Here is a 24,617-nt window from a genome sequence, read left to right as displayed (position 1 = left end):
TCAATTAAAGCCATGATTTTGAGGAACCAATTGAGATGGTGTGGCCATATTGTTCGAATGGCAGATGAACGCATGCCGAAACAGCTGTTTTATGGTGAGCTTGCAGAGGGGAAACGTTATCGGCATAAACCTAAAAAAAGGTTTAAGGATGGCATAAGGACTGCTATGAAGTCAATTGGAATGGCTCCAAAAGATATAGAAGTCCTCGCTTCAGATCGAGTTGGATGGCGAACAAGGGTGTGGAGTGGAGTGAAAGCATTTGAAGAGGCCAGGATGATGCAAGCAGGGCTCAAGAGATATTTAAGGAAAAATGTAAAGACTGAGAAGGTGAATGACAAGGACCTTTTTGTGTGCACAGTCTGTGACAGACCATGTCTGTCCTTGGCTGGCCTCAAATCTCACCTGCGAACCCATGGAAAACAAACCTCATCCAGCTATTCTGATTATATGTCTGTGCACACGTTTGAATGTGGTGTGTGCCAGAGGGTTTGCAAATCCAATGGGGGTCTTAAAAGACATGTTAGGATCCACAATGAGCAGAACTTACTTGCAGGTATTGGTAGTGCAAATCAGAGGTGCAATCTGTGTGGGTGTTTTTTCAAAACACTGTCTGGTTTAAAAAGCCACATCAGACGCCATGAAAGGGCTAAGGTGTAGGTGCAGGAGGTGGTCAAACTCTGTTTAAGGAGTAGACAACCACCATGTATGTATATATACATATATACACACAGGTTCCCTGCAGATAAATTGAGACAACTTTTACAATACATAAAAACTGGTTATAAATACTAAAATAATGGTAGTAGACAGATATAATTTTAATGTAACATTTATTACAACAAAAACATTTATCACTCAATATGGCTGCCCTTTCAGGCAATTACTACCTCTATACAAGATCAAAATCTTTTTTGCATCTTTTGCAACCTCCACCTTTTTGATTTTATGTGTCGCATACACAATGCAAGTTTTCAAACTGTTGACACTTGAGTGTGTTGAAGCATTGATCCTTGCTTGCAGTACACCCATAAAATGTAATCAAGAAGGTTGAAGTCTGGGCTATTACTGGACCAGATTTTGACTCTCACAAAAAATGGCACCTTCTCACCAAGTAAGGCCTGTGTTGCTTTTGACCAATGGTATTGTGCAGAATCCTGGATAAGCAATGCATTGTCAAGCCCAAACTTCTGCTCCATCCAAACCCAAGGTAATAGAGGATATCCAGATAACTCCTTTGTGCTCATCCTCAAACCAGACTCAATGAAGTGTGGATCCATGACACTTCCAGCACTCACCACAGCTCCAAATACCATCACAGAAGCAGGATTCTTAGTCTGAAACACAGTGGGGACGTCAGGGGGGTTGTATGCAATCACTTGACAATTTCTGCAATTCACTTCAGCATCCATAGTGAACTTCTTCTCATCCACAAATATGAGAGTTTTTCCTGCATTTCAATGCTTGAGGAATGACAGAAGCTTTGGACATCTCTCAGCTCTGATTGATTTGGCTTTGGATGTGACAGCACCATCGAACATACCAGGGTTCCTGTTCACAGCTCTGGACACTGTGGAAAGGGACATATTGTGTTTCTATGCAAGAGTCATCATAGATGTGGATGGGTTGGCTTTAATCGACCATTTGAGGCCAGCAAGAAACTTTGGGTTACACTTGGAATCACTTTGAGTCTTGTGCTCTTTTCTATTAATGTTTCCCTCTTCTTTAAATTGTTTATACAAATGATAAACTGTTGCTCCTAGAAGTTTTATCAACTTAACAATTTTATTCGCATTGTGTCCAGTACGCACCAAAACAACAATGGCAGAATGATTCTGTTGTTCCATGATTTTCTGTTGTTGAATCAGTTTGCTATTTACCTGAGAAATAGAGGAGGATTAGATTTTCAAGTAAGCAAGTTTTAAAAAAAAATGAAATGTTAAACCCACTAAGCCAACTGCTTAACTTGGTCTCAATTTATATGCAAGAATCTTTATGAATGTGTGTTTGTATGTGTATATATATAAGCTTAAAGCTTAAAGCTTATAAACAATCACTTTGTGATGACTAAAAAGAATAGTCTAATAATGAGGCCTTTAAGCTCTCAACAGAAAAAGTAGATTTTCTGGTATGCATGGGAAAACCTACTTTTTTCCATCGAGGGTTTATATTCCCCAATATTAGACTATTTTCTTTAGTCATTGCATGGAGATTGCCTATAAGCTTTAAGCTTATAAAATACTATTATTATTATCTATAGAATTGTAAAAATCCACATTGCTTAACAAAAACCATCGCATCAACCCATGCTAGCATGGAAAGCGGACGTTAAACGATGATGATGATATATATATTTGATTAATAAATTCAAAAAAGGATAAAAATCTTTTACAAAAATTTTATCAGGAAGCCAGTGTATAAAAAAATTCATAAGAGAAATTTCTATTCCCAAGAATATAATTATTTGTTTATAATTATATAAGGGCATTACTACAGAATAATGCCACACACTAGACTTCCCAAATAAACACATTTTAGTACCAAATGCGAGGAAAACGACCAACAGAAGAAACCAACTTTCTTTTAAATAACTCAACTATGTATCGACTGATTTTGCGATTACTAGAATGAAATCTAGTTTCCGTTCATCAGCATAGTATAGTACAAAAAATATATATAAATAAACAAAATCCTCACCTCACCAAAACGAACACTATGTATCCGACAAAGCAAAGGGAATGAAGTTTATCTGTATATATCTTCATAAAGAAGCGGGAAACTTTCTGGGTTGTTCTAGGTACACGTGTGCAAATCGGAATAAATTTTGTAATTCCTAGGTATTGTACCTGACTTTACTCATCAGAAGAATGACAGTAGGATTGCTCACTCTAAGCAATCATTGATGTTTATTACTTTTTGGAACCTGGAATATACCTAAGTGCTATTATGGTACTCACCTGGATAATTTACCCATATATATACTCATCTTATATATATATATATATATATATATATATATATATATATATATATATATATAATTATGTGTATTTCTTCTATCTTAATGAATAAAAATTCTTCTGATAGAATAAATGGGTTAATAGAAACCAATGTAGCAAAGAACACAAAATAACTGTGGTTTAGTTCCTGTTTTTAAGGCAGGAACTCCTTGAAATTTTGGGTATTTGAGTATATTTAAGAATTTAAGGAATGGAGAAAACGCATGTTATAATTGCATACTTTATTCCTACATATGTTTCAAAGGATTACAACTTGTGTGATCCATAGGGATCTTTGATATTAAAATTGATATTAAAATTGATATTAAAATTGCTTTCCCTGATGAGAAGGTTACAATTTTAATATCAAAGATCCCTATGGATCACACAAGTTGTAATCCTTTGAAACATATGTAGGAATAAAATATGCAATTATAACATGTGTTTTCTCCATTCCTTAAATTCTTATATATATATATATATATATATATATATATATATATATATATATATATATATATATATACACACTTTGTTTTTGTATCTGGTTTGCAAGACTTTTTATGTGAATTTGTGTGTTGAAACAAACTTTGTTGTGTCTAGGGAGAGTCATGATGCCAATTTTAATAAAATGCAGTGGTTCAGTTCCATTCCTTTATTACTAGTCATTTGGTTAAATATCCAACTAACTAATTGATTGTTTGTTTAATTTGGTTAAAATGTAAGTTGTTTGTTTTCTTTCAAAGTTATTTCATTGTTATTTGCATGCATAATTCATATATCATCATGTCATGGACTCTCCCGTCATTAGACGATGTATGAGGGTTCTCTGTCAAATGTAAATAAAGTAAATAATGTACGTAATTCCTCATCTCTTAAATACAGAACTGTACATACATACATACACACCCACACACACACCCACATATATATATATATATATATATATATATATATATATATATATACATACATACATATATATATATATATATATATATATATATATATATATATATATATATATATATATATATATATACATACATACATATACATATATATTTATACATATATATATATACATACATACATATATATATATATATATATATATATATATATATATATATATATGGGAGAATATACAAAAAATAACAACAGACGAGGACAGGTGGTGTAAATAACAAAAGTATATATTAGTATGACATATATATATACATACATACATATACATATATATTTATACATATATATATATACATACATACATATATATATATATATATATATATATATATATATATATATATATATATATATATATATATACATACATACATATACATATATATTTATACATATATATATATACATACATACATATATATATATATATATATATATATATATATATATATATATATATATATATATATATATATATATATATATATATATACATACATATATATATATACATAAAGATATATATATACAACACTTTTTTCTGCAAAATAGGGGTAGCTTATCCTGTTCAGGCTATATTATTATCATTATCCTGCGTTTGAGAATTTAAAAATCACTTCTTTAACTTTCTAATGCATACAAACATATATACACATACATACATACATGCATACATATATATATATATACACACATATATACATGCATACATATATATATATATATACATACATACATACATATATATATATATATATATATAAAATATATGTTTGGAGACGTCACTATGAAAGGTTGCTCAATAAAGAGAATGAATGGGAGAAAGAGAGTCTGCCGAATATCGACCCCACAGAGGGACCAGCTATCCAAGTTGACAGTACCTTGGTAGTTAAAACAATTAGGAGTATGAAGACAGGAAAGCCCCAGCCCATCAGGAATCACTGCAGAGATGCTCAAAATATCTGGCAGTGTCGGCTATAGCCTAGTCACCCGTATTGTTAACCAGGTGATACACGAAGGAGTCATACCCAATGACTGGTGTAGCAGCACCATAGTCAACTGCTACAAAGGTAAAGGTGACGCTTTAGATACAAATAATTACAGAGGTATCAAGTTGTTAGATCAGGTAATGAAGGTCACAGAGAGGATCATAGCCCAACTAATTAGGGAGAGAGTCAGTTTAGATGAGATGTAGTTTGGGTTCATGCCAAAGAAAAGCACCACTGATGCTATACTTCTGGTAAGACAGCTGCAGGAGAAATACCTAGCCAAAATAAACCTCTGTACCTGGCTTTTGTTGACATGGAGAAAGCCTTTGACAGGGTACCCTGATCCCTTAACTGGTGGTCAATGAGGAAACTAGGGATAGAAAAATGGCGTCATAGCCCCTATGAAAATTTATATATTTTTGCTGTTGATGAAATTTTAACCATTGAAGTAATATTTCTAAAATTTCATCTTCTCACAAGTTAGAAAGACTCCGTCATGGGGACTTAACACCCACAGTTTAGTCATTTTATCTAAGCAAAGATTAATACAGTTGTACTCTTGGAAGCTGTAGGGTCACTCGTGCATAAAATATGAGCATTATTTGTAATTCAATGGTACAACAGTGTAAGAGTTTGCTTTCAGATATACTTAGATTGTGATTTCTGCAATGTGGTGCATAAATTGTCAAATAAATGAGAGGCATCTTTCCATCCACTGATTCAGTTGCAAAATGTTCAGTAAAGTTATTTGGTTGCAGCCTCCTTTGAGTCATTTTATTATCACTAGGTCAGAGATAGTCCCCCGATGGTAACATTGAGTTCAAGGCCTTCCCAGATGAGTGACTGGTTATTGAAATACATTTATATATTGTAAATTTATTCTGTCCAGTTACCTATCGGTATTGTGGTCATTTGCAAACTCCAGAAGTGACACTTTCATTTCCCCTTAGCCCTCACATTACACAGTTGTTAATGTTTCATATACTGGGTGCTTAGGACACAAGCATTGTACGCAGCCATCTTTACATTGTTTACATTATTTATATTTGACGGATATTTATCCTCATCTTGTTTGATGTTAACACAATGTTTCGGCTGATATACCCTCCAGCCTTCTTCAGGTTTCTTGGGGAAATTTCAAACCTGGGTTCTCATTCCTAAGGTATTTTTTTAAATGTTATTATTATTACTATTATTATTAAAGCCACTGCCTGGAATCAAATTTGGAATTTTGGGGTTAGTAGCCCGCGCTCTTAACCACTATACCATATGGTGTAGTGGTTAAGAGCGCGGGCTACTGACCCCAAGATTCTGATTTCGATTCCAGGCAGTGACCTGAATAATAATAATAATAACATAAAAAAATATACCTTAGGAATGAGAACACAGGTTCAAAATTTTCTTAAGCCACCTGATGAAGGCTGGAGGGTATATCAGCCGAAACATTGTGTTAACAACAAACAAGATGAGGACAAATATCTGTCAAATATAAATAATGTAAATAATGTACATAATTCCTCATCTCTTAAATATAGAACTGTACAGCCATCTTTGTTTTCACTGTCAACTTTGGGTTTGTCCACACTCTTGAAGTGAGGTGCGTGAGCATAATGGCTGCCTTCCCAATTCTTTTGTCAATCTTGGCATCAAGAGAGAGGTTGTCAGTAATGGTGGACCCAAGGTAGGTGAATTGAGGAACAACTTCAAGTTCGTAGTTATTGATTGTGACGGCTGGTTGTGCTGGTGTGCTTTGTCAAATACCTTCATTGACTATGTGCCCAAGAAACACAAGGGAGGATACACCAAAAACACATTTAGCCGGGTTAATCTACACTTTATACAGGGTAAGTCATTGGAAAACAACCTTAAATGATGAGCATGTTCTTCCACTGAAAAAACTGGCAATGAGATCATCAATATAAGCATATACGAAATCCAATCCATGAATGACTTTGTCTATGAACCACTGAAATGTGCTGAAAAGCATTTTGGAGGCCGAATGGTATAGTCAAGAATTCGAAAGAGCCAAAAAGAGTTGTTACTGCTGTCTTTGGAATGTCTTCATAGTAGACAGGGGTCTGGTGATAAGCCTTGATGAGATTGAGCTTGGAAAATACAGTTCAGCCATGCAGTGAGGAAGCAAAATCTTGAAGGTGAGGAATCAGATACCTATCAGGAACAGTGATAGCATTGAGACACCTAAAATCCCCCATAGATTACCAATTGCCAGTTCTTGGGCACCACGTGCAGTGGTGAGGCCCACTGACTAGTGTAAAGGCAGATAATTATGAGCTGCAGCATGTGATTAAACTCAGCTTTTGCTGCCTTTAACTTTTCTGGAGGCAGATGATGAGGACATGAAAACACTGGAACACCATTTGTTGTGATGAAATGTTCTGTAGAGTGAGCAGGATTATTCAGTTGGAAATTCAGGCTGGAGAGCTCTGGAAAAGAGTCTGAAATTGATTGGTATTAGTTTTCTGTCGCTGTAATAAAGAATACTGGGTTAACCAACGAAATACTTGACTTTTGGCCAAAGATGGCTAGATCTGAATTGTTGTCTAAAATCCACTGTTTGTGCACATTAGCCATGAAAGAGTAGTGGTGGAGAAAATCTGCACTGAGGATCAAATAAAGCAGGACGGCTATGATGAAAATCCATTTGAAATCATTTCACAGGGCCAAATCCAATGAAAGAGAGAGTTGGCCATACTTCAGTATAAGTGAGTGGTTCACAACTTGCAAGGTAATCAAAGAAAGAGGGAGTTTTTCTTTGATGAATTTCACTGGCCAAATACTCTAGGCAGCACCAGAATCAATTAGAAAAAGTTTGTGCAACAAAAAGTCCTCAACAAAGAATGCACGATTATGCAGGAATGAACTGGGAGCAGTTGTCATGCTCAGTGTCCCACTGTAACATTTGCCTGACTCGAGTAAGAACACGGTGGAGTACATTTCTGACTGGCTGGAGTCTGCCATGGTACAACTGAATTATGCCACGAAGATAAAATAGATCCTTCCTGACTTACTACAAATACACTTCCTAACCTCTGTGTACCAAGTTATCATTAAAAGCATTTGTAAATGATATTGTGTTGTCACTTGACAAACCTCCCTTGTTATTTACCTATGATTCTTGCTCACAACCACTCTACTTGGCCCATTCATCCATAAAATATCTTCAAATCTGTTTCAGCAAATTTAGATTTGTGTTCTGCAAAATAAAAGAAATCTTATTTTTCAAGTAATATTTGTTTTATATTATGAGTTTTTTAAAATACAAGTGGAATATGATCAAACAGACTTGCAGTCATTTGATAATACTTGATTAATTTTGTAATATTTTTTCTTTCAGATGACAATGGGAATCTTTACCCAATTTCTGGAACACCATATGTCATAAAAGATAAAAAATTCACATTGAAATGTAATGAAGATGGTAGTGGTACTTCAACAACTTGGTATACTGGAAATGGAACAGTTATTGCTAAATACAGTGGAGCATCCAACCAAAATTATTCTAAATATTTTGGTAGCCGTCAAGAAACTAGTTGCCAAAACAAAAGCTGCACATTGAGTATAACCAATGTCAGTTTAGATGAAGATGACATGAGCATTATTTGCAGAAGCAGTTTCCATATAAGCATGTTCAATATAAAAGTAATTGGTAAGTAATTATTTTTGCACAGTTAAGTGTGTGATTTTATTCTATTATTTTTTATATTTCAGTCATTGGACTGTGGCCATACTGTCCGTCCAATTGAAGGGTTTAGTCAATTGGACGGATCCCAATACTTACCTTTTTAGTTTTTCACATTGTACTATGTCCCTTTTTGCAAAATTGCTATGTAACTGGGTGGTAAACAAATCTGCACTGGTTGTAAAATGGTGAGAAACAAACAAAGACGCACACATAGATATGTACGAGGGTGAGTCAAAAACTAATGCCATTTTGTTTAGGACAGGTATAATTACCAACACAGAAACATGTATCATACATCAAATTGAAGTTGGTCTTCTGTGGATCACATCCCTACTTCTCAGCATAGCCACCATTTTTCTCACTGTTATAGCAATGTTCCACCTTTGAATGAGAGCAATCTGCCTTTCACTCTGAAGAAGAGGCCCTTGAGGCTTTCCCCAGCATATTCTTATCCTAACTACAACACTTTTAGAGTATCCTTCTCCACTACTAATTAAGTCACCTGGATAACAGAAACTATCTACTATCTCTAAAGACTCTCCTGAGCATTTGAGGAAATCTATTTTCTGTGTGTCCTTAATGTTTATTGTATCTGCACATCTACCAAACACAAAGACTACTTTCTCTATTAATTCTTCTGTAATTACCTCCGCAACTTTTATGTGTCCATAGCTTGCACTGGGTATAATGTATGGAATTTCTATCTCCACATTTCTACATATTGAGCAGGGCTATTTCCCAGAAGGGATTAGTAATTTCTTTCCTTCCCTGCTTATTGGGACTTTGGGCTTTGCTGTTTCCAACCCTGAAATTTCTTATCTACTTCTACTATAAATCCAGCCATAAGAATAAGGTTATTGGCATAAAGGATCATCCATATGCAACCAGTCTTAAACTCCTCTGAAATGGCTTGGAGATCTATGACAAACAGAAGGGGACTGAGAATCAATTATCTGGTGGTCAATGTGGAAACTAGGGATTGACAAGTGGTTGGTGAGAGCTGTAAAAGCAATATACAGGGATGCTGTCAATAAGGTGAGGATTGGTAATGAGTGTAGTGAAGAATTCTGGGTAGTGGTAAGTGTCCACCAAGGATCATTCCTTAGCCCACTCTTATTCATCATAGTCCTGGTGATGGTTTGCTAAGTTAGATCACTCAGTGAGTATTGTGCAATGCCGCCTGATTGTTGATATCAACAAAAATATAATACTGTTTTATTTTTCATCTAACTAAAATTATATAAACAATATTCATGAAATTGTTGCAATCTCAACCCCCAACTATCCAGCAAAAATAGAGCTATATTTTCAAAACACACACACACACACATTCCATTCATTTATCAATATAATTTTTGTCACTTTTCCTATTTCAGTTTTACCAAAATCAGTCACAATCAAGAATATTTCTAACACAGTTCCTGTGGAAAATCAGAACAAAAGTTATGAATGCCTTATTAAAGACACCAACCCTACATTTTCAGTCTTTTGGTTGATTACTATGAAAGATGGAACACCAAAAAATGCTACAAAGTATATTTCAAACAGGCCAAGCAAATCTGGAAAGCTGACCACTTTATCATCAAAACTAACATTAACTCTTAATAAGAATTTTCAGAAATTACAGTGTGTTGCATATTTTCCGGGTAAAAATGAATTTGTTAACTATTCAAAGGAACTCGATTTGCATATAAAATGTAAGTTTTATTTTTCATTTCTATTATTTGTGTCTCTCACACATCTATGATTTGTGTCTCTCACACATCTTTGTTGTAACCTGTTGTATTTATTTTGTTTCAAGTATGGCAATCATTGTATTTTATAATGGAGAATAAATCGTCACTTAACCAGTTCATTTCATCTCAAGTCATTTATCATTTCCACATTTTCTTCATTTACCATCTTGATTGTAACATTTTAGTACGTCCTTGTAAATTGGCCAGACTCGCTTGCTAAGATCACATGGAGTACCAAATATTGGGCATTCAATATCATGATGTGTTATTGGCTTATGAGTCTTCACTAAATGAAAACAACACTAAATTTAACACGGTCATTAATTTTAATACAATAGCTTAAAGTCAAGGTACAAAGCAGAAAACTTCACACACATACGATGTACGTCCACACACAATGACTGTTGAAGCAGCACTGGAGAGAAGTTTACACTCCCTTTCTCTTGATAGTCAATGCAGAACCTCAAGATATAAGTCAGTTGTATTGAAACTTGACATGCAACAGCTTAAAGATACTATGTTTACTGTTTTGCATTCTGCTATGTAGAAATATTTATTCGTTATGACTTATAATCCATGAAATCCAAAATTCAACCAAAAATAGTGATTTCTAAAATTTTCAATTGCGGTGAAGAGCCTGAAAAAATAGTCAATCACAAAGTTCTTTATACACCTTTCTTTTAACCCTAATTCATAACAAAATAACGATTCTTGGTTACCTATTTCGAAAGTTGCTTTTTTCGCTCCACTCTAACGTTCATGATAGCACTTCCAATAAGTTAAGATCAAAAGCCATGAGAGTCACTACCTGGTACTGCATCAGAATTCTGCACCATTTTTATCATCATCGTCGTCGTCGTCGTCGTCGTCGTCGTCGTCGTCGTCGTCGTCGTCGTCGTTGTCGTCATCGTCGTCGTTGTCTTCATCGTCGTCGTCATCGTCATCGTCATCATTGTCATCAATAGGTAAGCTGGCATAATCATTAAAACAAGTGTCAGAAAAAAATTTCTCATGCATTTGTTCTGGATCTTTATGTCCTGTGTTCAGATCCTGCTATGGTCTACTGTGCTTTTCATCCTTTTGTGCTCAATAAAATACAGTACCAATCAAGTACTGGTGTTGATGATATTGATTTAACCCCTCAACTCAAAATTTGCTGGTTTTATGCCTGAATTATAAATCATTATCATTATTATTATTATATTTCATTGTACAGTATACATTTGAGTGAGGTCATTGCCAGTGCAGCTGGACTGGCTCCTGTGCAGGTGGCACATAAAATACACCATTTTGAGAGTGGCCATTGCCAGTACCACCTGATTGACCTTCGTGCTGGTGGCACGTAAATGCACCCACTAGACTCTCAGAGTGGTTGGCGTTAGGAAGGGCATCCAGCTGTAGAAACTCTTCCAGATCAGATTGGAGCCTGGTGCAGCCTTCTGGTTTGATAGTCCTCAGTCAAATCGTCTAACCCATGCTAGCATAGAAGGTGGACATTAAACGATGATGATGATGATGATGATGATGATGATGATGATGATGATGATGAGTATACATATAAAATATTGGTTTTCGTTGCTTTTTCTTTTTGACTGTTGACTGTCAAGTCTTAGCAAAAAGTAGTGAGAATATAAGCTGATCCAAAGACGACAAGTTTTTGGAGTACTCATACACCTGTCTTGATACCTAACTATAACAGGTGGTTTGATTGTTTTTTTCTTTCTTTTTGTTTTTGATTGAATGTAATGCTCTGATGATAACTGGTATTACTTTTACATTTCCAACTGAGCATCCTCATATTCTTGATATTTTTACTTTTAAATCAGCATTATTTGAAATCATTTCAACTTCATTGTAAGTATCACTTTTGTCAAAATGAATTGCAATGATTATGACAAAGCATTCCTTTTGTTTTATAACATGCATACTGATATCTGGTCAGGATCATTTGCAGCCTTTTCTGATACATGATTGTATCACTTGCCTGAAGTATTAGAGCCATATTTTTGACTAAATGACCAGTCTAAACTGAGGCAAAATTTATTATACTGTTGCTTGTATTCCTTCTGAGCTAACATTTAACAGCCTACTGCAATATGCTCAATATATTCCACTTCCTGATTACAGACTTAGCATTTGTTATTTGAAACAATGGAATAAATGTTCTTGCTGACTGAACTAGTATTCAGAGGTTGATCTTGAACAACCGCCAACAAATGTTCAGTTTCTCTCTTTAAACCTTCACACCAAATCCATTCCCATGACAAGTTATGATTTTTCACATTCTCGATCTTTGTGTAATTGTCCATGTATTTCTTCTAGTACTTCCTCTCATTCACAAATCATCTTGCTTTGGTATACTTTCTTCTCTTCATCTTCTTTACACATGACTCCTATTGAAGTATGCATAAATATTTCTTCACTCTTTGCAAGGCTGTTTACTAAATTTTTGCTTATTCACACAATCAGAAATGCTAATAAGTCTTCTCTCTCCAGGCTTCTGTTTCACATATAACTGACTGACTTTTGCCTTTGAATGAAGTACTTCATACATAGTATTCTTTCAAAAGTCTCTCTGTCAATTTCCATCCAATTCACTAATCCTGCATTGTAACACATGATAGTAATCTTGAGGTAAGATTGGACTTCAGTTCAAGCATAATATCATTGAGTTCTAGTATGCCTAGATACTAGTGTCCATTGCCATCAAGTTCCTAAAATTTGTTCTTCCAGAAAGTTTATTCCATTAAAATGGAGTGCCTTCCTTCTCTTCATGGCTGATGTCACATTTTGAAACATCAAACTCATTCCAGTATCACTATAACATATCTTTACTGCATGAATAAGTGAAATGATATAACTTTAAAATGTTAATATCTTTAAGTTATCCATGAAGAATTGATGACTTAGAGAAGGTGTATTTTATCCTAGTTTGTAGCCCATGTTGATATGCCTAAGTGATCATGAGTTGAGTATGAGCATAATGACAAATAACAAAGAGAGGAAAAGGTTGCCTTGGATGATAGTTCTTTCCGTGCTCATTTGATTTGGATAGGACCTGTAGACAGGGACCTGGTTACTGGAAGTTGAACACATCCCAACCCTTAAAGATTACAGGGAATGGATTAGTGAAGTAATTAAGCAGCAGTTGGCAGGAGAAATCATCAACCATTAGTGGTGGGGTGCCCTGAAGAGGGCAATTAGAATACAGTTGATAGTGCCTAGCAAAAAGTTAGTGCCAGAAAGAAATTAGAGAGAGAACTAGAAGAGGAAATTAATAAAGGTATCACAACCAACATGCTAGCAGTGAGAATGTTCATTTTGAAGGTGTATAAGCTCTTTGGTGGTAAGCTCAGTACCCTGGTCTTTCACCAGCTCTTCAATATTTTCACTGTCGATATCCAAGCCCATAGTTTTTCCCATAGAGAAAATAACATCAACAATAGCAATTTTCCTTGACAGAAGCAGTACTTGTAGCTGTTTCAAAGCCCTCAAAGTCTCGTTCTAGTACACAGTCTGGCCATAGTTTCCTCCATGCTGAATTCATGGTTCTGTGACTCACTTGGTTCCATGCTTCATCAACAAGATTAACACAATTCAGTATATTGAAATGATTTTTCCAAAATTCTCTGAGAATTAACTGAGTGTCATTAGTGACTTGTAAACGCTTTTGAAACAGGGCTTTTGTGTAAAGTTTCTTAAAGTTTGCAATGACCTGTTGGTCCATTAGTTGTATTAGGGGAGTTGTGTTAGGTGGCAGGTATTTGACCTGAATAAAATCAAACTCTTCAACTAAGTCATCCTCCAAACCTGGAGGGTGAGCAGGAGCATTGTCTAACACGAGAAAGCATTTTAGTGGCAAGCTTTTTTCTTGCAGATATTTTTTAACACTCGGGGCAAAAAATTAATGAATCCATTCAATAAAAAATTGTCTGGTTACCCAAGCCTTTGTATTAGCCCACCACATAACAGACAATTTACTCTTCATAACATTGTTTCATTTGAAAACCCTCAGATTATCAGAATGGTAAACAAGCAATGGCTTGACCTTGAAATCGCCACTTACATTGCCGCATAGCAAAAGAGTGAGTCTATTTTTCATTGGCTTGTGATTGGCAACGCTTTTACCTCCTTAGGATTATTCATTTCTAAAATAATCCTGTTTCATCCCCGTTGAACACCTGTTGGGAGAGATAACCTCCTGCCTTTATCAAGTCACTAAACTCAATCATAAATTTCTCAGCTGCTTCCCTATTTGAACTCACCACCACTCCATACCTAATTACACTGTGTATTTCACTTCTCTTCTTAAATTTCTCAAACCAGCCACTACTAGCTTTGAATCTAAAAGTATCACTTTCAGCACTTGTACCAGGGGTTTGCTTTATTAGATCATTTTAAATTTCTAATGCTTTCTCACAAATAAACACTTTACTGATACTGTCACTTGGTAACTGTTTCTCATTTATGAAAATAAGCAATAACTTTTTCACTCCTTCAAGTATCTTTGGTCTTTGTTTATTAATAACAGTCACTCCTTTTATCACTTCCTTGTTTTTTAGAATAGTAGATATTGTTGATTTAGGTATACTGTACTGCACAGCAAGATCTGACACACAAACGCCATTTTCGTGTTTTGCGATGATTTCTTTCTTCACTTCAATTATTTTTCTCTCAACTTTTCTTTTTCCTCTACCAGCTAGCTTTGGAGCCAGACTAAGGTTTAATGAAGGGAAAAAAAGGCACAGTACAATAGAATTGGAAAAGAAAAGCACAGCACAAAGCATGAATGTATACAATACAGCAGTCAACTCAGAAATGATTCCGTTCAGGTTAACTCAGTTCAGTTTGGTTTGGCAATGTTGTTCGAGAACCAAAATTTTGTTTGATAACTGAGGCATTTTCATCTCAAAATTTTCTGTTTGACATGTGAGATGTTTGAGAACTGAGGTTCCTCTGTACTCTGCATTATTTAGTTAGGCCTGTTTACATTCTGAGTTCAATTCCAATGAAAGTGACTGACTTTCATCTCTCCAAGGCCAATAAAAGAGAGAACCCATCTTGAGTCATTGATATTGACTCAGCTTCACTTCTCAAAGTGGTGGATCTTTTGTCTAATTCATTACAAATGTGCTTTGCTCCTAAAATTTATCCTTTTTTGCCCATGTTCAAATCTTTATTATTAGAATTAAATTAACAAAAGTTTTGAAAATTACTGATTTTATTTAAAATATACTTCTGTTTGTTTTGTTCTTTTTTTATTTCTTATGTTTTTTTTATAAAGTGCACAAATTTGATGTTGCTTGGAATAATATTTTTTCTTCTTTTAACTATTATATTCTGAAATTCATAGATCCTCCAGAAAGAGATAACATGATATTAAATGTTTTTGGAGGAAAAGTATGCATTGATACCCCAGCCAAATTTCAGTGCAGTTGGGAAGGTGGTAATCCACCAGCAAGTGTAACCCTGATGTATAAAGATATATCATACACTACTAAAGAAAATGTTGAACTTAATGTTGAACCTTCTGAATCTCATCAAACAGTCAAGTGTCTGGGGACTCATATTGTTGCAAATGTATCTTGTGAAAAGAATTTAACTTTTTATTGTGAGTATAAATGAAGCATCTTTTGAACATTTTTATGCTTCGGTTTTAATCATTAAATCTTTTTTTATGGCAATTCAAATATGAGTAAATTATTAAAATGTAAGATTTTAGTCTTTTGTATATGTTGGTTTGGCTGTAGGTTTTTGAATGAAGGAAACAATAAATAATATTCTGTGATACTAAAATGGGTGAGAGTTATTCTATTCTTCTGGAACCATGTATCTAATTGTATTGTTGAATATTCAGAGACAGTGAACTCAGGGTCAAATTCTGGTGGCTAAACATTTGGGAGCTCTTTAAGTTTTATTTAAGAATAGGAATAAGTAATTAGAGAGATATCAAATTGGTTGACTAGGTCATCAAAGTCAGAAAAAGAGTTATAACTCAATTGATTGGGAAGAGGGTTAACCTCGATGAGATTCAGTTAAGCATAGTACCAGAAAGAAGTACTACTGATGTCATTTTCCTAGTGAGACAACTACTGGTAAAATATTTGGCAAAAAACGTAAGCTACTATACCTGGCATTTGTTGACCTGGAGGAAGACACTGACAGAGTTTACTCATTCGGTGATCAATAATCACTGATGAAGCTAGGAGTAGAGGAATGGCCTGTGTGAGCCACACAAGTCATATACAGGGGTGCTGTCAGCAAGATGAGAATTAGCAATAAATATAGTGATGAGTTTATTGTGTAGGTAGGATACAACCAAGGTTTAGTACCTTTCTACTTATCAAAGACCTCCAGTGGTGTTTAAAACTAGGTGTCCATTGGAACTCTTATATGCTGATATTCTTGTTTTAATAGCCGAAGCTGTATTAGCATTAGAAAAAAATTACAGGTGTGAAAGCAAAGCTTGGAATCAAATGGCCTCAACGTTAACTTTGGAAACATTAAAATGTTAATAAATCAGAAAACATACAAGACTCTTCTTTCATCTGGAAAATTGCCTTATTTGATATGTAAAACAGGGATGGGTGGAAATTTGATACAATGTACTCAGTGAAGGTACATCTCACTGTAGTAACCCCTGAAAAATTGATGAGTGTTTCATTTCCTATATGGTCAAGCTCAAATTACCCCAAGATTATGGATTTGTGGTGGTTTACATTCCTAATTGTGTATTGCTATGATATTCTGAATGAGAAAACATGTTCAATAACAAACTTAGAATCTGAAAGATTTACAAAATACTTTCATATATTGCTATAACTATGTTCCTTTAAAATTTATTTTTGAAATGTTTATGGAACTGAAGTTTTGTACTAATTTTTATTGAATTTTCTGAATTGAAACTGTGTTTTCTGATTTTTTTGAAGATCCTCCTCAAATAAACATGCATATTTTAGAAGAAAAAAATGCTACAGTAATTAATTGCACTCTATTTGATATGAATCCAGCAACTAATAAATACATACTGAAGCAAAAATGGGGAAATACTACCAAGAATACTTATGATACAAATGTATTTATAAAAAATCCTTCTTTTAATAATGCTGGTACATGGGAGTGTCATATAAGCAATGAAAATTTTTGTATGAGTAAACCATTAAACTACAAAATTCCAGGCAAGTATTTTACAAAGCCACAATTTATTTTTAAAAAACATTTACGAGTTAATTGTTATTTTTAGAAGGTAAAATTGTTCAGTTATTTAATAAATTTCATCCCATTAGAAGGGTGTTAGGACAGTATTTCGTTGTAGGACAGTTATTTCATTGTTGGTTAATTTGTTCCTAGTCAATTCGTCATTTATCAATTCATCCCCAGGTCAATTTGTTGCTGGCCAATTCATCCCAAAATACTCTTAAACACTCTTAAATGTGATTTTCAAGGGAAAGTTTAGAACAATCACTTTAGAATCAAAATTGTTGTTGGACAGTTTTAGATATTTTTTCCTTTCTTTACACCCCACCTCTCTTTTAAGTATTTGCACTGAACAGTTTATGAAAAAAGATTTTCAACCAAACCGAATTAAATTTATTCCCTACGCCTACCCATCAACATGACTATCTCCAAGATCATAACTTCAAAGTGGTCAATCAATAAAATTATATATATACAAAAAATAAGCAGAATGCAGATGGATTGAAGATATATTGGAGGTGCAAAAATTGTGTGTGAAAGGTGAAACTTAAGAAGATTGGGATCTATAATCACACTTCAGCTGCTGCAGAGGTAAATGCAAGGATAATAGTTTCAAATATTAAAGTAAAGTTTATTTCATCTTGTGGTGCCCATCGCTCAGTTATCGCTAGTGGAGTTCAGAATTTAAACAACTGTACATTGTCACAAACACCTCTGTTTGCACAGCTTAATAGGAATATTAGACGTTGGAAGCAAGCTGATTCCAACTACCCTGCCACCTCACTTACAAATGTTGGGTTTTCCATTCCAAGTGAATACTCCTACCTTCCCAATGAAACGCTTTTACAGTATGACAGTGGAATGGAAAATTCAAAATGCATACTAATATTTGCAAGTGACAAAGCATTTCAAAAGTTAAAACAACATAAGAGCTGGGCAGCAGATGGAACATTTAAGTGCTGCTCTCGTATATTTTTTCAGTTATGCATACTTCACATTCAAATTGATAATTTTAATGCCCCACAATTGTGTGCATTGCTCTCTGACAAAAGTCAAGACACATATAGTAGACTTTTTGCTAAAATAAATGAATTACTGCAGAATGAGGGACCTAACAATATGATTATGGATTTTGAAAAAGCAGCCCATAACAGACTTCTGGAATCGCTTCCTGGGTCGAATTTGGTATTCTGCTTGTTTCATTTAGGACAAAATGTGTACAAGCATGTCATGCAAGAAGGACCTAAATGCAGATATCATGAAGGTGGTAGTTTTAGTCTAAAAATGCGGTGTTTTGTTGTCCTTGCCTTCCTGACAGTTGATGTTGTAGTAGATGGATATGAACAACTTGTAGATGATGATGATATTCCACAGTCACTTGTATCCTATTTTGAAAATAATTTTATAGGACCACCTGGAGGAAGAGGACAGAAGGGATAATGCTTTGAACCTCCATTTTCATTGCCTATATGAAATGTTTGGGATCTATGTATGACAGGGATTGCTCATACTACAAATAGTTTAGAAGCCTACCACAACATGCTGAAAAACATAGTGAATATTAGTCATCCAAATATTTGGAAACTTATTGATGTGATTAAATATGAGGAAAGGTTTGCTAGTACTAAACTGCAGAAGTTCATGCAAGGAGAAGAACCAAGCCAAAAGAAATAATACAGAGATTTGAATCTGTGTATAAAAAATGTCATGGAAAAATATGATTCAAGCCCCAAAATTATTTTTCTACAAATAATTCCACACAATCTTAAATTTTTAAGAAAAAATAACTATGTAATACAGCAGACCTTAAAATAAGCATTTTAAAATTTAGATATTCATTCTTCCATTTTTCCTATGATCTCAATGGATTAACTGACAACAAATTGACCTAGGGGCAAACTGACCAACTATAAATTAAACCATAACAAATTGCCATTGACGAATTGACAGACACCATTAGAAGAGTGTTGGATTTTGTTTCTTTTTATGTATATCAATAAAATTGATAATTTTTAACTATAACCTTCAGGAAAGGTTTAATATGTAAATACTTAAGAATTGTAGTTTTAATAAATTCATTTCATCAAATTTTCTCCAAAAGAACTGAAACTGTTTACAAGTAAATTTTAAGCATTCATATTATATATTGAAGTAGTTGCCTTGTTGAGTTTTCTTATTATTTAGTTTGTTCCATTTTAACTGTCTATTGTATGCCAAAACAAAGAATATATAGCAAATTAATTTACCAGGCAAGAACAACAAATATTTCTTGTTACAGTATTACAAATTATAAAGATATACAATTTTGGCTACTAAATTATTTATTTTTTAAATGTTACAATAGACCTTTCCAAAAACTTACCTAAAACTTTTAGTAGCATGGAGTTTTCATTTAAATTCTATATCATGTTATATTTGTTAGCTTCAGAAAGAAAAGAAATATCTATATCATGTTTATATCTTTATGAATGACACTGTAACATAAAAGTGATGGTTTCTAGAATGTCTACCACTTCAGATGCTTTGTGGTATTATCACTATATTGACTGTTTCTGAGTAGTATTGGAGAGATTGTTTTTATTGGAGGTGGCACATATTTTGATTTAAGTGAACTTTGAAAAGAGAAAATTCAAAACTTGTAGCGAATTTGTCAATTTGCAAGAACTATTTCAGGTGATATCTATGACAATATCAGATAATAAAAATTGCTTCCTAAATTATGATAAATCTCAAAATCTCTAAAGTGAGATATAATACAATATAAATATAAATATAATTCCAGCTTCTTTGAAAATATTTCTTTTTATGTTACATATTGGACTCTTATCTCTGATCAAATATATGAAACTAATCAACAAGTAAAATTACCTTTTAAATAACATTTGAGACTATTAACCTGACTTGCTAATTTAAGTGATCAAGGCCTGTTTTATACTTAAAAGCCATAATGGTAACATCTTAAGTAATGAGTAGAATTGAAAAGTAACTGATTGAATGTCTGTTATGTATAGGAAGTTAAACTGGATATGATATAGGTAGCTAGTATGACAGATTTGACTGCTGTATGCATATGTCCATATTATTGGGTTAGTTAAAAAGTGGTGAATAAGACTCTTTGACAAAGTTGCCAGATGTCTAATAAGTAAGAGTTTGTGTTACTAGAATTGAGAGTGATAAAAACTTATATTGTGTAAAGGTGTATTTTACTCTATTATTGATTTTCATATTGAAGTCTCATATGTATGAATTTCTTTCAGGTGATGTATTATTGTTTGTATTATAGTAGAACAGATTGCTGTAAAGCATTCACTGGTAGATAATGTACATGGTTTAGTGGTGTGTAAAATTGAGAGGGTCTTTCACAAGAATCCAAATTGTGTTTGGCATTTGACAGGTTATTCAGATATTTTACATACTTACTACAACAGATTGTTAAAATAAAATTTAGAGTAATGCAGGTAGTTGGGTGACTTGATCAGGTGGAATGTGATAAGACAATGTTAGAGGATCCTCTGGGACCATACACTGTAAAATATACTATGGTTGCTGTGTAGAGTTTGTATTTAAATAGGATGGTAAGCAAGAGTTAGTTTGAGTTCTAGGGATTCTAATTTGAAGGTGAAATGGTACAGATACTTAGAATTGTCAATATTTTAGCCCTAAATACTAGCTGAATCAGTCTGGAAGTAAATTTCTGTCATCAGATTGTTTGGTTTACATTTTATTATTTTCATTTATATTTTGAAAATTTAGAAATCTTCTATTCCAAATTTACATAATATATTATTTTCTCTTTCACTATTTTTTTTTTTTTTTCCCACTAGTGAGACCTATTCTCAGTTCAATAGCAAGTGATCCTAAAAAGAGAAGTGTTTCAAATGGAGAATCTGTAATTTTGAAACAGTGTTTTTATTCTCATCCAAAATCTGATGTAAAATGGCAAAAGAATGAGGAATTAATTGACTCAAACAAATATTTAACAAGTGGTTTTGTATCAAGTGAGTTTCCTTTCAAAAGAAGCTGTACTAGTTTAAAGATAGAAGACATTAAAGATTATGATTTTGGTACTTATACCTTAACAGTGGAAAACTCCAAAGGAAAAGAAATAATTACTTTTGCCTTGAGATCTAAAGGTAAATTGTTAAATGTTTTAATATTCTTTAATCACTTATTGAATATTGTTTTATATAGAATTATTTAGAATTCATTAATTCATTGTAAAGTATTTAAGATTCTGCTTTTAGTTCATGTGTTAAAATTAACTGTATGTTATGAAGATGGATGGTCAATTTTAGCTTTGTTTCTTCTTTAAGCACTTTTAGGTAAACATTTGTAGGTAAACATTTGTAGGTAAGCATAATTTCCTTTCCAGAAATATTTTAGAAAATTGCTGGTAGCAAAACTTCCACACGAAAACCATACTCTGAACTCTGATAATGAAGTTTTCTGGTCAATTAAATATTTAATTTTATTCATTTAACTAATTTCTACATAATTAGAGTGGAGTTGATTTGGATGTGGTTAAACTTCCAGTTGAAATATGAAAACAGTGAATTGATGCATGTAAATAATAAAATTTTATGTCTTTTTGGCCCTTTTCTGGTCCAAATTGGCTAAACCTGTTAAGTTATTTTTTTTATAAGATTCCCTATGCCTCCTTAACCATTTTGTTACCATATTTCTGTTGAGATACTCTGTCTTTCAATTGATTTTAAATATAACAAAGAATTTAGTAAAATAACTTAGTTATCATTAAGCTAGTGTTATGAACATAAATTGTGACTAAGGTTTGATTGAAGATTTTAATTCAGAACTTCTGAAAATAAGATATTTGTACTACAGATACAGAGGCAGTTTCAGACAGGGTTAAAGAATATTTGACAAATTTGTCAGTTGTAGACATATATTTGGATTGCTGTAGTATAGTGAATTAAATGATGACAAGTGACACCAAAGCAACACTAAGGAGGAAAATTTACAAAAATTATATCGGAACCAGTCTGAGACAGGATACAACTGACTACAGTAAATTAGAGTTGATTACTTGAAGATTATGGTTAATCTGTGATTTCATTAGTTAAATAAGAAGGTTGAGAGCAGAACTGGGGGAAACTTTCATTATGAAGGATGAATTGAGATGTAAAGAATCTGTGGGACACATCTGCACTGAGTAAAATAACAAATCTTTAAATTTGCAAATTGATAAGTGTGCTACACGTAGTAAATTACTGTTTTGGTCTTCAGTTTGAATTAATTTTTTTTCATATAACTTTTTATAAGCATTGTCACTGAGCAATTTCAAAATTGAATGTTGGTGGAAAGTTCTCCAACCCAATCAAGACCATCATCATTTAGTGTCCAGTTTTCATACTGGCATGGGCTGAACAGTTTAACAGATTCTGACAACCTGTAGAGCTGTGTCAGGCCCCAATATCAACTTTGGTACAGTTTCTGCTGCTGGATGCCCTTTCTAACACCAGTCACTTTACAGTGTGTACTGGGTGCTTTTTTGTTTTCATGATATCAGCACAAATGAGGTCACCAAGTAACATACAAGGCAATGTAAAGAAAGGAAAGATAAAAAACTCCCTCTTTTGCATAGGGATGTATCACAGAGAGGTGGGGGGGGGGATAGTTTTATTTCAGGTGTTCATAAAGGAACAGGCACAAGTGTCTTGCTGTAGAGGAGAATGCAGACTATGAATCAGGGGTAAAGGAAAAAGCAAATAATTTCATAAGAGTATGAGAAGAGAATGACAGATGATTTGACATTGGACTAGAGGTAGACTGGTGAAAAAGGAAAAGGTGAATTTGATGGTATATATATCAGTATGGAGGAGGAGATGAGAGATAAAAGTGACTCAGGAAGGAAGAGGTGACAAACAGTAACACAGGAGGTGAGGAGAGTAGTGGTATCATATATCTAGGGTTAGATCTGAAAGTAGGGTGATGTGCTGCAGTTGATCCCTGTCTTGAACAGACTGCAGCTGTCATATTGACCTTCAGACCTTTTGTCTCTTGAATGGTGCTTTTTACATGCCACTAGGGCCGGAGCCAGTCAGGTGGCACTGACAACGACTATGCTCAGATGGTGCTTTTTACATGCTATCGGCATGGGACCAATCAGCTGGCATTGGCATCAACCATGCTTAAATGGTGTTTTTTATGTGCCACCAGCATGGGAGCCAGTCAGGCAGTACTGGCATTGACTACATTCGAATGGTGCTTTTTACATGCCACCAGCACAGGTGCCAATCAGGCTGTACTGGCATTGACTATGACAATGACTCCACTTGACTCAACAGGTCTTCGCAAGTGCAGTTTATTGCCCAATGATTGAAGGGTACTCTTAAATGGACTGGTTATGCTGCGCTGGTATAGGCCATGGTTACAGTCTCACTTGGCTTGCCAGATTTTCTCAAGCACAGCATATCTCTAAAGGTCTCAGTCACTTGTCATCACCTCCGTGAGGCCCAACATTTCTTCCTTTATTAAAAGCAAAAGAATTTGTAGCTTCCTATGAAAGACAGATGGTATAGTGCATTTATGAGGAGTTGAAATGATGCATGGAAGAATGATATGAACATTGGTTAGGAATGGAATTAATATCATTTGATGGATACTGAGAGCTGAGAAATTGATTGTTTTTAGTGGGTGTATTAAGGAAAACCATTTTTTGTTGGATTAGGTGTGAGATGGAAAGGAAAATGGAAGTGGAATGAAATGGTGGTATAATAAGGACACCCTGAGGAAAAACTATAAAGAAATTTTCAGGTATGACCTGAAAACAGTGAGCTTTATAATGCATTACTATTATGCAACATAGGTCATATCTATAAATTTTTTAGCCAAGATTTTGTGTTACAATGATTGTAAACAAATTGTCTGTACAATATCTGTGCTGATATAAAAAAAAAGGTGCACAACTGTATGTGCATTTTTATTGTTTTTGAAGTTTTCAGCTGCAACTGTGTACCCCAGTATCTATTGATCTTACAATATTGGACAAATAATTAGTGAAAAATTT

At 33.9% G+C, this 24,617-nt stretch overlaps 1 protein-coding gene across 8 annotated transcripts in view; it reads left to right on the top strand.

The window, feature by feature from the left end:
- Positions 1 to 24,617, top strand: part of LOC106874547 (uncharacterized) — a 98,648-nt gene that overhangs the window by 19,233 nt on the left and 54,798 nt on the right. For all 8 annotated transcript variants that reach the window (XR_016241969.1, XR_016241968.1, XR_016241970.1 and 5 more), the window contains exons 5-9: positions 8,310 to 8,621; positions 10,034 to 10,354; positions 15,747 to 16,004; positions 17,323 to 17,571; positions 21,415 to 21,723. Coding sequence is in view for 5 of the 8 variants with exons in the window: in XM_089352710.1 (XP_089208836.1) it covers positions 8,310 to 8,621; positions 10,034 to 10,354; positions 15,747 to 16,004; positions 17,323 to 17,571; positions 21,415 to 21,723 (1,449 nt within the window). In the remaining 3 variants the exon portion in view is untranslated. The remainder of the gene's footprint in view (positions 1 to 8,309; positions 8,622 to 10,033; positions 10,355 to 15,746; positions 16,005 to 17,322; positions 17,572 to 21,414; positions 21,724 to 24,617) is intronic.

The sequence above is a fragment of the Octopus bimaculoides genome, chromosome 5 (assembly GCF_046866305.1).
Source record: "Octopus bimaculoides isolate indiv1 chromosome 5, ASM4686630v1, whole genome shotgun sequence".
Lineage (NCBI taxonomy): Eukaryota > Metazoa > Mollusca > Cephalopoda > Octopoda > Octopodidae > Octopus > Octopus bimaculoides.
The sequence above is the reverse complement of the archived record's forward strand: the minus strand, read 5'-3'. Positions and strand labels throughout refer to the sequence as shown.